The sequence below is a fragment of the Neoarthrinium moseri genome, assembly GCF_022829205.1.
Source record: "Neoarthrinium moseri strain CBS 164.80 chromosome Unknown scaffold1_Wmoseri_CBS_16480, whole genome shotgun sequence".
In the NCBI taxonomy this organism is placed as follows: domain Eukaryota; kingdom Fungi; phylum Ascomycota; class Sordariomycetes; order Amphisphaeriales; family Apiosporaceae; genus Neoarthrinium; species Neoarthrinium moseri.
Genome location: NW_026055115.1, coordinates 1,431,303 through 1,445,157, shown reverse-complemented (window position 1 = coordinate 1,445,157; position 13,855 = coordinate 1,431,303). Strand labels below are relative to the sequence as shown.

The following is a 13,855-nucleotide window of genomic DNA, read 5'->3' as shown; positions in this document are numbered from 1 at the left end:
TGCTGGAAACCTCAACGGCACTGTGAGCGCCAAGAATGGAAGCCACCTTTGTTTAGAAGGCAGAGCTGTGGCAGATGCTGTGATCATTCGACTGGCTGCCGTGTTCTGTGAGGTGTCTTTTAGCAATGCACCGGAACTGATTGGTAAGAGTAACGCATAAGAATTAAGTTTGCGGCATAAACGATTTTGCAAGTGTACTCATCTAGTCCCCCTGCGACGCCGATGACCTTAAGCAGGCTTCACTTCTGGCTGTCACCGGCACTGCGACCAAAAAGCTTCCAGAGATCAGTCTGGGCAGTGCTCCTCTTGAGGTAACCTGTCTGAGGTGAAGACCTTCCCTCCACATGGCTACTCTCTAAATGCCCACCGTGCCTCCGATCTAACCTCTGAACCAGATCCACGCTCGATTGATTTGTCTTTGTAGTGTCAGCTTCAGCCTCCCTTGTCTGGCGCCAGTTCCCAATCCGGCGGACACGTCCACGACCAGCGACCGCTATACTGGCAGTCGCGGTCTTCGTCTTCCCAGAGGTAGATTGCGCAGGCTGGTAAAGGTCAAGGTACTCGTTGCTCTGGGATGGTGGGGTGCGCCTGATTTTGCCTTTGATGTGGGAAAGCGCGCTCATGATGGGAGAGGGAGGTCTATGGCGGTGGTGGCGCGAAGAGTTCCTCTGCGATACGTCGTCGATTCCCTGGTCCTGATAACCCGATGATATATGAGGCGGAGAGCCAGGTCCTCGCGATGCTTCTGGAGAGTTGATCCTTGATATTTGACTTTGATTCACTGCGCGTGAAGATGGGCGCTTAAGGGGCTCGGCAGTAACGAATGATATACTAGCGCCTCTTGGTATATTATGGACCGTGTCATTTTCAGTTGGAGTGGGACTGCGCGAAGAATGAACAAAAGTCTCAGCGCGTTCCATGCGGCTATTAGGTGAGACGCCGTGTCTCAGTGTATGAAATGTGGTCGTAGGGCAGGCAGTGCTATGCACGGAAGCGCTCCCGAGAATAGCGGAAGCGGATGTAACGTCCTGGAAATGGTCGTCGAGTATTGATGTTGGACGAGGATCTACGGCTCGCGAAGGCTGATGCTGGCTCGGGAGCTGTTTCATCCAGGGTGGCTGTATCCATTGAGGAATGGGTTTGGTTGGGCTCGGCTTGAAGGCTGGTCGGCCTAAAGGGTCATGAATAGAAACGTATATGGTCGAATCCAGGGGAACCATGCAGTAGCCACTTGTATCGTCGGTAGAATCATCTCCAACACCGTCGGCGGTAATCCGCCACGGGTGGGAAAGGCGTTCTGAAGGAGAGCCTCCTGATATTCTGGAGATCTTTCCAGTGGTACGATGGACTCCTGAACGGCCGTAATGGTGCGTGGCTCTGTCCTTCTTACCCCAACGATCACGGCTCAAGCCACCGTCCGCTTTGTCAATCCTCCGAAGCGCCTTCTGCACGACGGTCCCGTTGTCGTCCGCCTCTGTCTCAACGACGCAATTGGCGCAGAGCGGAATCTCCAGTATCTCGTTTGCCTTTGCGTTGTCCAAGCCTCGGACGGCGTGGCCGGTATACGCTCCTGGCGTTGTATGGGGAGCATCGTTGCCGCCATCGTTGTCCCGATATACGTCTTCGACGTGAGCGCCCTTCGCAATGCGGCGACTCCCGCAGAACAAGCAACCGTAGCAGGCACGGTGCCAAAAGCACCAGCCCAGGCTGACGCACTCTGCGCCACGGTAGATGACCTCGCCGCACACCTAGCAGATGGCGAGGTTGATCAATGCATTATGGCACGACTCGCATGCCAGGCGGGCAGCACGGCCCAGAACACGTGGCGGTCCGGGAGAGAGGTGGTAGCAGAATGTGCAAGTGAATAGGTTTGCATGGCTCTGGGGCGTAGGGTGAAGTTGTTGCGTCATGGACGGCTTCTATGGCACGAAGTCGTCTGTATCGGCGGCCCCAGCTCCACGATGGATGAGTGATCGGTCTCTGTAGCTTGTTGGAGATATCGAAAGAATGTTCAAGCAAGCGAATATACCCAGCAGAAGGGTGCGGGTTCGGAAAGTCCAAGGAATATGTTGAAAATGAGATTGTTGCATCAACCATACAGCGACGCGAGTAACAGAATGAACTTAGGGTGTGAGAGAGGGAAAACCTTGACTGCAACGGCAGGCGCATATGCGGGTGCTTAATACCTTTGTCTGCTTGGCATCCGGGTACGTCAGCCATGACCACGAACAGACTTACAGCGAGATCAAGTAACTGTTATGGAGACACCGCGAGGTCCTCAGAAATACAACTCGTTGTCAATTATCCTCAGACCCTAAAACCATTCCGATGTGCCCAACGCCTGAATACTCCCACACATTCCGATAGTCACTCTGCCTGAACGCCGTATTTTCTAATTGTACATCAACACCTCCGGCCAACGGCTCACGAGATATCACTTATCCTGGTTGACATGCTGATTTCAGCCGACATGCACCAGGACACCAAGACTCCTCATCTTCAAGGAGCAGGTCAGTTGCCATTCGGCAAGTTCATCACCAAAAACATTGTCAGCAAACCCTGTCTAATATAAGGCGTTCGGCAGCCCATTCCCGCCATCAACTCTCCTGTATCCCTGCTTTACTTTCGGTTCTTCGGTCGGGCGAGCATGTTGAGTCGGCTGAGACTGATACCCTTCTTCTTCTGTGGGCTGGGTGTACCATAGATCCCACTGGGCTTCTTGATGGGGGAGGAGTTGGCAAGTCGGGGTGCGACGAGCGCCTCGCCCTCAGCAGGAGGCGGGTTCTTGCGCAGCTTCTTGGCGCCTCGTTGCGCCCCCTCGTCCACTTCATCTTCGCCATCCGAGCTGGCGCGATGGCGCTTCTTGTTCGAGATGCCATGCGAAATGCCCGACTTGACTTCCTCATCCTCCCAGACAGCACGATTTCGCTTCTTATTGGACATACCATGAGGGATTCCGGTGAAGACGACGGGTTCCTTGTTCTCTTTGTTGGAAGAAATGTCATTCACGTTCGGGAAGGCACCAGGCATTCGTGCAGAGGGTCCAACGGAGGGTCTCACTTGACGCACGCTAGCTTGACCAGAAGCGCCCCCAAAGCCCTTGGGTGAAATGCTGTCGAAGCGAATGGTATGGTCGCTCCGGAAGGTGAAGGTGCCAGGAACGGACTCCGGCAGAGACTCCACAGGCTTACTCTCGACTCCATTTTCTGCTTCAGCTCCATAGGCAGACAGGTCAGGGTATGAGATTTCCTCCGGGACAGCCTGATCGCTCATCACCTCGTTTAGTGAAGGATAGTTGGGAGCTGGAAGCTTCGGGGTTGTTCTCGATCGAGATAAGATGGACTTGACCGGCGACGGTGAATTCTGGGTCAGAGTGGCCTGCTTCGTATCAGGAGTGAATTCAACATGTTTGCCAAACTTCTGGCTTGGGGTTGTCAAAGGGACAACAGCTGCCGCTCTCTCAGTCTGACCGGGGGTCTTAGGCGCAGTGCCGGCAACCTGGGGTAGGTGGCTCTTGGGCTTCGAAGCACTAAACTGTCTCTTGAGGATCGATTTGACTCTATCAAATCTTCCTGGCGTCTGGGTAAGCGAGGCAATTCCTCGAGGAACACTCAAATTACCCGCAGTCGCAGATTTCTTCAGGCTGCCTCCGATGTTGGGTTTGCTAGGGGACTTGGCCAGGGTAGGCAGGTCGGATCTTGTAGGAGATCGGATGAGACTGCTGAAACCAGCTTTGCTCGCGGACTGAGCCACGCAGCGCAAGTCTGGCTTGCTGGGAGACTTTACCAAGGCCACGGTAGGTGTCTTGATTGCAGCAGTCTTTGCGGCTGACGCTTTAGTAGGCGTCATGAGGTTCGTCAAAGTCTGGGAACGAGGGATGCCACCACGAACAGTATCGTTGCCACTGCTCTTGGGGCGGGGAATGTTGCTGCCATCTCTTGAGACGGGTCGCTGCGTAGAGGTATCGTCCTCAAGGCGCTGTCGAACGCGCTTGGCAGGCGACTCGGGCTGCTCACGTGGCTTCTCGATAGATCTAGCGACAGGCCTGGCAGAGGCCGGGCGTCGGGACACGGGCTCGGGCTCGTCAAGGTTGGCCTTGGACTGGCGACGCTTTATGGCAGGTTTGGCGGGGCTGAGGCGGCCGGAGAACAAAGCAGCCAGATTGGCAGCGCGCACTGCCGGGGTGTTGGCGATGGAATCCATCTTCTTGAACTCCCTCATATGAGCAGCGCTGAAGCGACCAGACTTGCCCCTTGCCTTGGCGATCTTGCGGGACGAATCTGTAGACTTTTCTGCCGCTTGCTCCGGCTGAGAGGCCATATCTTCCTGCAGCTGGGCGACTGCGTCCTTCTGTCGTTGAGTGGCCATCTGCGCACGCATCTTGGCAGCCTCTTCGCGTAGTTCCTCCATCATTCTCTGGGCCTCAGCACTCAGTCCCGAGTCGGTCTTCCCGGCATCGGCACCTGCGCTGGGGCGGGCGACACGGAAGGTGAAGGGCGAAGGGCGGCCAAGTGGCGTCTTGGAGGGGGTGGTCTGGGTGATGCCGGAAGGTCGGTCTCGGGCTTTGGGGTCAGCATTGACGTCCACAAAGCCCAGTCTCAGACCAGACGAGGGCGGAGCCATAGTCTGATGGACTCGGCTGGGGTGCATCTCGGACATGGGCAGCTTGACAGGTGTCGCGCTGGCCGGTGTGGAAGGCTTGGGGACGGGAGATGACATGATGGTGTCCAGGTCCTTGGATGTTTGCTTGCGCGCAGTAGGGGACTCATCGCCTTCAATGACAGAGCCAAGTCGAGGGACCGACGCTGTTTTCGGGGTCTGCAAGGCGAATTACATGTCAGCGCGCGGTGCAGACGAGCGATTGAGGGCGTTTGCGCGGCGTGACGCGAGGCGGTGATGAGCGGTGTCGTTTGTTTACGTACCTTGGATGAGCTCGCGATGCGAGCGGAACGGCGACGCGGGGGCGACATGGTGACGGCTCTCGAATGTTGTTGCAGGCAGAAATGCAGGAAGAACAACTTGAGCCAGCCAAGCCAGATGAAGCAAGCGAAAGGAGGACCAGTCAATGGTCAATGCGACGAGGTCAGAAGTGGGAGGACGGGGTGATGTCAGGGTCTGGTCTGTGTCCTGGTGATGATCATCAGGTTACGCGGGGACGGACGGGTGAGTGTACCGTTATTTTATTTACTTTGAACCCAAACGGGCATGGTGGGTCCCTTTAGTGACGTGCGCCCCAAACACGCCCAAGCACGCCCTACCTAACTGGCTAACTGGCTAACTGGCTCGGGTAGCCTTTAGGTCCCTACAGTCCCCGCAGTGCACCCGATGGACACTGGGCACTGAGCGGGCTGCGCAGGGGTCACACGGGCGGCGGGGGCTACCTAAGGAACTGCTAACTCTGCCGTAGGCCTTCCACGCGCTGTGCTCCCCTGCTTCCGCTTAAGGCTTCCCAGAACACGGTGTGACTAACTACCTATATGTAGCAACGGCAGAACATACAAAACATGTAAGCAGACCGACCTGCGTAAGGAATAATTCGCGGCAGCTTCGTTCCAAAGTCTCATACTCCATCCAGTTGAATCACATCTGGTAGGCTAGACGAATCCCAAAAGACTTGTAAGTACTGAAGTACTCGAGCGATCAGGTTGACCAGGTGGAGGACCAATGAGATGATTCCGATTTCGGCAGCTAGAAGAAAAAATCGTTGCCTCGACTGATGTGTTTTTACAACAAGCGCTCCGTCGGTGAAATAGCTACATGTATAGGCAGCGTTACAATTTGATATATGCCCTTGCTTCTATCAATCTCTATCTGCCAGCAGGTCTTGGATGGAGAACTCGGAGACTGAAGTGCAGCAACAAACACAAACTCGCTTGCAAGGCTGACGTACTGTGGTGGTATACTTACCTACCTATCCTATGCCCACCCACCCGCAGCTACCCGTCGAGTGCCAGGATCCTGTAGGATCCTAACCCCGCTACCGATAGGCCCCGATAAGAAAGAAAATCCTACAAAACCCCACGGCCCTTGGAGGGGTTCATCTTCCCTCTGTCAGTTTGGGATTGCCCAAACCCGCAGTCCGACGACGAAATCGCCTCCCACATTCGCTGCCGCCAGTGACGTGACCTCATACCGACATACTCAGGGACGCCCTCCCTCCCAGTCGCAGCTATGTCGCACGAGGTCTTAACTGGCTTGTCGTGCTTCACGATTGCCGAAGCCCAGAAGCTGTTGGCCCGCATCAATGAGCTGAGCCAGGCCAAGGTCAACGACATCCGCGGCCACTGGCTGTACTTCGTTGACTTCAAGGCCTCCGCTGCTGCCAGCCTCGACCAGGTCAAGCAGCTGCTCGAGCTGGACTACGCCGGCGACTTCTCCGCCGCCGAGACCAAGCCCAACGCCCTCAGCATCTACGTCACCCCCCGCAACACCATCTCGCCATGGAGCTCCAAGGCCACCGCCATTGCCCACGTCTGCGGCCTGAAGGACACCGTCAACCGTATCGAGCGGGGCCGCCGCATCACCATCGAGTTCGACGGGCCCTACAGCGGCGAGCAGGCCCTGTCCTTCCGCGACGTCATCTACGACCGCATGACCGAATCCCTGACCTTCGAGCCCCCGAGCACGACTGAAATGTTCAGTGAAGGCGCCCAGTCTCCACTCGTAGTCGTCGACATCTTCGCCAGTGACCGTGAGCCCCTTGCTGTTCTGCAGGAGTACAACCAGAAGAAGGGCCTGGGTCTTGACCAGGCCGAGATGGAATACCTAGTCGGTGTCTTCACCAAGCTCGGCCGCCCGCCGCATGATGTTGAGCTGTTCATGTTTGCCCAAGTGAACTCTGAGTAAGACTCAATTCGTACCACTGTCTTGTATGTCCGAGCTCTAATCGCCATGAACGAATAGGCACTGCCGACACAAGGTTTTCAATGCAAACTGGACCATCGACGGACAGCGCATGGATAAGAGCCTCTTCGAGATGATCAAGAATACCCACAAGGCCACTCCTGACTATACCGTCTCGGCCTACAGTGACAATGCTGCCGTATTGCAAGGAGAGGTTGCAAACTACTGGGCTCCCGACTACAACTCAGGTTCATGGAAATTGACCAAGGAGGTAGTCCACATGCTTGCCAAGGTTGAGACACACAACCACCCAACTGCTATATCTCGTAGGTCTCATTCTTTTCTCGCGTTGTGATATCTGCCTCGCAAGTCATCATTGTGCCGTCACAGAGACCCCCCATGTCGACTGAGGATGGCAAGCCAACCAAGTGAACAGGGTGCTAATAAGTTGTTACAGCTTTCCCAGGTGCCGCAACAGGTTCTGGTGGCGAGATTCGTGACGAGGCTGCCGTGGGTAAGGGTTCTACCACAAAGGGTGGCTTGGCTGGTTTCTGGGTCTCGGACCTCTTGATTCCAGGCAAGAAGCAGCCCTGGGAGTTGGACATTAAGAAGCCCGCCCATTACGCCAGTAGTCTGGATATCATGCTTGAGGCACCCATCGGAAGCGCCCGTTTCAACAACGAGTTTGGTAGACCTTGTCTTACTGGCACTTTCCGAACCCTTCTTACGGCCGAGGAACATGCCAACAAGGGCGACTGGCGTGGCTACCACAAGCCGATCATGATTGCCGGCGGTGTGGGAACAGTGAGGCCCGACAACGCCCTGAAAGATGAGTCCGACGTCCACGATGGCGCCCATGTGATTGTCCTCGGAGGTCCAGCCATGCTGATCGGCCTGGGCGGTGGTGCTGCTTCAAGCAACCAGTCTGTCGAAGCAAGCGCCGACCTAGACTTCGATAGTGTGCAGCGAGGAAACCCCGAAATGGAGAGAAGGGCACAAATGGTGATCAACACATGTGTTGCCCTTGGCAAGGAAAACCCTATTGCCATGATCCACGACGTCGGCGCTGGTGGATTGTCGAATGCTCTGCCGGAGCTTGTGAAGGACGCCGGCTTTGGTGGCAAGTTCGAATTGCGCCAGGTTGATCGTACCGGCAACATGAGTCCTCTTGAGATATGGTGCAACGAATCTCAAGAGCGATATGTCCTACTTGTAAACAAGGAAGGCATGAACCAGTTCACCCGGATCTGTCAGAGGGAAAGATGCGGTTTCTCCAACGTGGGAACAGTCGTTTCGAAAGACGGGAACGGCGATGCGAGCTTGATTCTCACCGATAGAGAGTCTTCTGAGCACCCTGTCCCCATTGATCTGCCCATGGATGCCCTTTTCCCACCCGGCAGGAGGCTGGAGAAGGACGTTGAGACCGTTCAAAAGAAACTGAGTGCTTTTGAGCCCGCAGCAAGTTTGCAGGAGAAGTTCAGCATCTCTGACATGGGTTCTGCAATTTCCAAAGCCACAGAACTAGTGTTCAACCTCCCCTCTGTTGGGTCCAAGTCATTCTTGATCACGATTGGCGATCGGGTAAGTCGAATTCTGCATCATGATTTGCACCTGTTTGGGGCAATCCACTGACCGAACATCAAGACCGTTGGAGGTTTGACAGCACGCGACCAGCTAGTCGGTCCTTGGCAAGTACCTGTTGCCGACGTGGCCGTCACCTTGACATCGTTTGCCATTGACGAAAAGACCCGTCGCGGTGAGGCTATGGCAATGGGAGAGAAGCCGACACTAGCCTTGATCTCTCCTGCCGCCTCAGCTCGTATGGCCGTTGTTGAGTCCCTGATGAACTTGGGTGCTGCCAACATCAAGAATGCAACGGACGTTCGAGGTGACCTCCGTCGAGTCAAGCTGTCAGCCAACTGGATGGCTGCTGTCAATCACCCTGGAGAGGGCCCGGCCCTGTACGAGGCCGTTAAAGCCATAGGCATGGAGCTTTGTCCGCAATTAGGTGTCTCCATCCCGGTAGGCAAGGACTCTACGTCGATGAAAGCTTCCTGGAAAGACAAGGCCACCGGGGAGACGAACAGCGTCACAGCCCCCGTCACGGTTGTCATTTCTGCATTCTCCCTGGTGGAGGACGTGCGTAGCACTTGGACGCCTCAACTGCGCCGCACGGAAGATGTCGGCGACTCCGTGCTCCTATACGTCGATCTTGCGGAGGGCCGCAAGGCCATGGGAGGCTCGGCTCTCGCACAGTGCCTTGGGCAGCTGGGCAACGAGGCACCTGACGTTAGAAACGTCGAACTTATCAGAGATTACTTCGATGCTCTATCGCAGTTACATGAGGAGGATATCGTCCTTGCGTATCATGACAGGTCGGATGGTGGTCTTCTGGCCACTGTTGCCGAAATGATGTTTGCCGGGCGATGCGGCGCGGATATTGCCCTCGACAGCATAGCCAAATCCGACTCGGTGACAGACGTCCTCGAAGCTTTGTTCAACGAAGAGCTTGGCGCTGTCTTCCAAGTGAGGAAGGCAGATGAAACGAGGTTCATGAAGTGCTTCGCCACCAGTGGACCGCCACCAGGTCTGATTAAGAAGATCGGATTTGTTCGCTCCGCAGCTAAGCAGTCACTCGTCATTCGACACACGTCTACAGTCTTGGCCGACTTGGATCGTGTCCAGATGCAACAGTGGTGGTCGAACACTTCCTACGCCATGCAGAAGCTCAGAGATAACCCAGCTTGTGCTGACTCAGAGTTCGACACAATCGCAGATTCCAAGGACCCAGGAATCTCTTACCAGCTCACATATGACCCAGCTGACACTGCTCTACCAATGATGACCAGTTTCAAGAACCTCATGGGCGCTAGGCCTCGCGTGGCTATTCTTCGAGAGCAGGGTGTCAACGGCTACGCTGAGATGGCGTTTGCCTTCCGTGCTGCTGGCTTCGATGCCGTCGACGTGATGATGACAGATATCCTTGATGGATATTCCTTGGAGGGCTTCCGCGGCCTCGCAGCATGTGGTGGTTTCTCATATGGTGACGTACTAGGTGCCGGCCAAGGCTGGGCCAAATCCATCCTCATGCACGAGAATGCCCGAAGAACCTTTGAGACCTTCTTCAAGCGACCAGACACTTTCAGTCTTGGCGTCTGTAACGGTTGCCAGATGTTGTCGAGGCTCAAATCGCTCATTCCTGGTGCCGATCACTGGCCAACATTTGTCGAGAATACAAGCCAGCAGTTCGAAGGACGCTTCTCCATGGTCCAGATCAAGGAGGATAAGCCGTCTGTCTTCTTCGATGGCATGAGCAGCTCGTCTTTCCCTATCGTCGTGTCCCATGGCGAGGGCAGAGCAGAGTTCTCGTCCCCCAACGCTCTTCAGTCACTGAGCGACAACGGTCTCATCCCCATTCGTTACGTCGACAACTACGGCTCCGTGACTGAGAAGTACCCGTTCAACCCCAACGGCAGTCCCCAAGGTATTGCTGGTGTCAAGAGCCGCGACGGCCGTGTCGTCGCGATGATGCCGCATCCCGAGCGCACAATCATGGCTGATGCATGCAGCTACGCACCCAAGGATCTCAAGGACGAATGGGGTCAGTACAGCCCGTGGTTCAAGATGTTCTTGAATGCACGCAAGTGGGTTGGCTAAAGCGAGTTGCGGTCAATCATGATGAATTAGGGTAGGATTGCATGTTTCGGGGGCACGTTATTGCTGGTTTTTTTGCTGGAAATTGTTGGAATTAGGCGCATCTGTCTCAATCAAATACTATAAAGCAGTCTATCAACTGAAAATATAAATCCATCGTACCGATTGTTCAAGGGCTGCCTTAGTGACGGCGTGAATATTACCACTTTCAACAAAGCTTGTGCGTGTCCTTTCAAGATGACATTTAGCACGAGATGTGTGAATGCACGCGTACCACCACATCATTGTGTAGGGTATTCGCGTCATACCGGTAAGAGTTCATTAGCACACTGATAAATTCTACTCTCTTCCACTGTACACAGTATTTCATTCCACAGGGAGCACCCACAAGGAGTGAGTCGATCTCTTCTCGGATTACTTTTCGGCTGCGCCTCTGCACACCTGACATTCCATCCGCCCAATGTGACCATTGTATACTCGGGCTTTGGGGATGCCCTCTGGATATCTTTGGGGTTCTGGCCTTTGGACGGCATCTTAGTAGAGGAAGAAACGCCGCTCTGAGGACGACGACGACAGCAACCAAACATTCCAGAAAAATGGCGAGCACCAGCATCTCTCTGTCGACGCAGGTGGGGATTTAGTCTACCGCAAGACCTTGTTGGCACTCGCCAGCGGAGAGACATGAGAGAGAGGCCAAAATAGTGTCCATGGAGATCCCAGTTTGAATATATCAAGCGCCCAGTCTGGCGGCTGCGGGGGCAAATCGGGACTCTTCACGTCAAGTGGTTGCTTCCCATCCGTGCTTTTCAAGAGAACATATGTCCAGGGCAGCTGCACCGGCTTCTGCGGTAAGCTGCAAACTCTACGCTGTAGTTGGAAGCGGCAAACCCGCACCCCGCAGGTAATCCGCACCACCTTGGTTGTTCTTAGTTTAGAGACCTTCGGTTGTGTGGAAGTCGAGCGATGGTCATCGGGCTCTGTAATACACCTGCTTGCGGGGTTCATCTAGACTTATTGATATCGTGAACTCCGTGAGCACCAGCGATGGCAATAACTACGGAAGAGAACTGGAGGGTGAAGGGCGTGGAACTATATTATGGGGCGCAGATCATGTGTAAGATTCACTTTCGCCTAGTCATAACTTTTGATATACCTTTGGGGCCAAAACTTTGCATGATTCGTGATTTGTTTTGAAGATCTCAACCCTTGAGAACCTTGACCAACTCCGCAACAATAGCATCGCCCATCTCCGCGGTGCCCGTCGAGCCCCCGAGGTCCTTCGTTCTGACGCCGTTGTCGATGACTCTCCTCACGGCCTCCTCGATGGCCGTGGCCTCCTTGGGTAACCGCAGCGAGTAGCGGCACATCATGGCCAACGACAGGATCGTGCCGATGGGGTTGACGATGCCCTTGCCCGAGATATCAGGGGCGGAGCCTAGACGCGCGTCAGGTCAGTCCGAGTTCTTTGCCGTCGTGTCATATAAGAAGCAATGGATGAGCACTCACCGTGGATAGGCTCGTAGATACCGTTGCACCTGCTCTTGCCGTCGGGGATGCCGCTGAGACTGGCGCTGGGCAGAAGACCGATGCTGCCGGGGATGACGCTGGCCTCGTCGCTGATGATGTCGCCAAACAGGTTGCTGGTGACGACGACGCCATTGAGGCCACGCGGGTTCTTGACCATGATCATGGCGGCGCTGTCGATGAGCTGGTGCTCGAGCTCGAGCTGGGGGTACTCGTTGGCCATGACCTCGGAGACAACCTTGCGCCACAGGCGGCTGGTGGCCAGGACGTTGGCCTTGTCGAGACTCCAGACCTTGGCGGGCGGGTCGCGGGCGAGGGCCAGGTTGGCGGCGAGGCGCGTGATGCGCTCGACCTCGGCGCGGCTGTAGGGCTCCGTGTCCATGGCGTAGCCGTCGCCGTTGTCCTCGCGGCGGTCGCCGAAGTAGATGCCGCCCGTGAGCTCGCGGATGATGGTGAAGTCGGTGCCGCGGCAGACCTCGGCCTTGAGCGGCGAGTACTCGACCAGCGCCTCGGACGCGAAGCTGCACGGCCGCAGGTTGCCGTACGTGCCCATCTCCTTGCGCAGCTTCAGCAGGCCCTGCTCGGGCCGCACGGCGCCGGTGCCCCATTTGGGACCGCCGATGGCGCCCAGGAGCACGGCGTCGGCATTCTTGGCGGCGGTGAGGGCCTCGTCGGTCAGGGGGCTACCGGAGGCATCGATCGAGCACTGTGGAAGAAGCACACGCGAGGTTAGCAGGGAGGAGGCCCGGGTTCCGAGGCGGGGGTGGTTCGGAGGGTTCAAAGGGGCCGGCAACGTACTCCGCCCAGAAGATGCTCCTGGAGGTTGAACTTTACAGCGTCCGAGCTGTGCGTCTCGATCGTCTTGAGGACCTATCGCCCGGGCGTCAGCTGACTGGCGTGTCGGGTGGCACAAGAGCCGGGGCGGTGGTTTACCTTGACAGCCTCGGCCACGACCTGTTCTGTCGTGTTAGTGGGACGGTCCGCGAATGACGTGGGTTCGCTCTCGACCGAGCTCCGGATTGCTCACCTCGGGGCCGCAGTGGTCTCCCGCGAAGACGACAATGTTGTGCGATGCCATGACTGCCCAATTGAACGGTTACGAAGTGTACACGGAGATAGAGGTCGGAGGACAATTAGAAGCAGGGAGAGCGCCGGGTCCGTCAGGTTGGTAGAAACCCCCGAATTTTGTTGGCGACGTATGTGCCCCGCGTTCGGGCGACGTCCCAGGCTTGTCGACCCCACCTACCGAAATCGGAGGCGCTTTTGGGGACATGCCCCAGTGCTGCCCCAGCGGTGTCCAGGGGCCAATGTCGAAAAGCGGAAGGGGACTCGGGAATCCGTCGTCCCTCTGCCAGTAGCATTGGATGTCGTCGGGAGAGCCGCACCCCCGAGGCCAGCCACAAATAGTACACTCTCTCTATAAAGCGGAAATCGAGTCTCAAGTGTGTCTGCTTGTCTGCCAGGTTCGACATCGAAAGGATAGAAGGCTGCAAAGGACGTCACGTCACTCGGCACTGAGGGGCCTAATAAGTTACAAGGTCTGCAGAATGGTTCGTCTTCCGCGGCACGGATGTTGACTATTTATTCTTCATTCATTCATTATAGTCAGCGAGACCATGTCTCCGACAAAGAGGCAAGTATACCCAAGTATAATAAGTGATGTATTGTCCAAGATCGGCCCCAGTTCCTGGTCAACGTTATTCATTTCTAGTTATCATTATCTGCTAGCACATTAGGGTATCGTATGTATGTATGTTTCATAATCCTGGCTTGGTCGAACCGCTTGAACGGTCGTTTCTCTATAGTTGGTGCGCCGCTTCCATGCTTTGATTAC

At 55.7% G+C, this 13,855-nt stretch overlaps 4 protein-coding genes across 4 annotated transcripts; 1 reads left to right on the top strand and 3 right to left on the bottom strand.

Annotated features, from left to right (window-relative positions):
• Positions 1 to 239: 239 nt before the first annotated feature.
• On the bottom strand, positions 240 to 1,876 carry JN550_000457 (uncharacterized protein; the record flags this gene model as incomplete). The annotated part of the gene is made up of 2 exons (XM_049316120.1): positions 240 to 1,748; positions 1,811 to 1,876. The coding sequence occupies 2 exons, from the start codon at positions 1,874 to 1,876 to the stop codon at positions 240 to 242; spliced, it is 1,575 nt and encodes a 524-aa protein (XP_049177746.1).
• Positions 1,877 to 2,619: 743 nt separating this feature from the next.
• On the bottom strand, positions 2,620 to 4,970 carry JN550_000456 (uncharacterized protein; the record flags this gene model as incomplete). Its single annotated transcript, XM_049316109.1, has 2 exons — positions 2,620 to 4,818; positions 4,923 to 4,970. 2 exons carry the CDS (start codon positions 4,968 to 4,970, stop codon positions 2,620 to 2,622), a joined length of 2,247 nt encoding a protein of 748 aa, XP_049177745.1.
• A 1,201-nt stretch (positions 4,971 to 6,171) lies between these two features.
• JN550_000455 (uncharacterized protein) lies at positions 6,172 to 10,500 on the top strand (the record flags this gene model as incomplete). Its single annotated transcript, XM_049316097.1, has 4 exons — positions 6,172 to 6,842; positions 6,904 to 7,169; positions 7,301 to 8,424; positions 8,488 to 10,500. 4 exons carry the CDS (start codon positions 6,172 to 6,174, stop codon positions 10,498 to 10,500), a joined length of 4,074 nt encoding a protein of 1,357 aa, XP_049177744.1.
• Positions 10,501 to 11,696: 1,196 nt separating this feature from the next.
• JN550_000454 (uncharacterized protein) lies at positions 11,697 to 13,099 on the bottom strand (the record flags this gene model as incomplete). Its single annotated transcript, XM_049316086.1, has 5 exons — positions 11,697 to 11,932; positions 12,004 to 12,727; positions 12,820 to 12,891; positions 12,955 to 12,975; positions 13,049 to 13,099. The coding sequence occupies 5 exons, from the start codon at positions 13,097 to 13,099 to the stop codon at positions 11,697 to 11,699; spliced, it is 1,104 nt and encodes a 367-aa protein (XP_049177743.1).
• Positions 13,100 to 13,855: the final 756 nt, after the last annotated feature.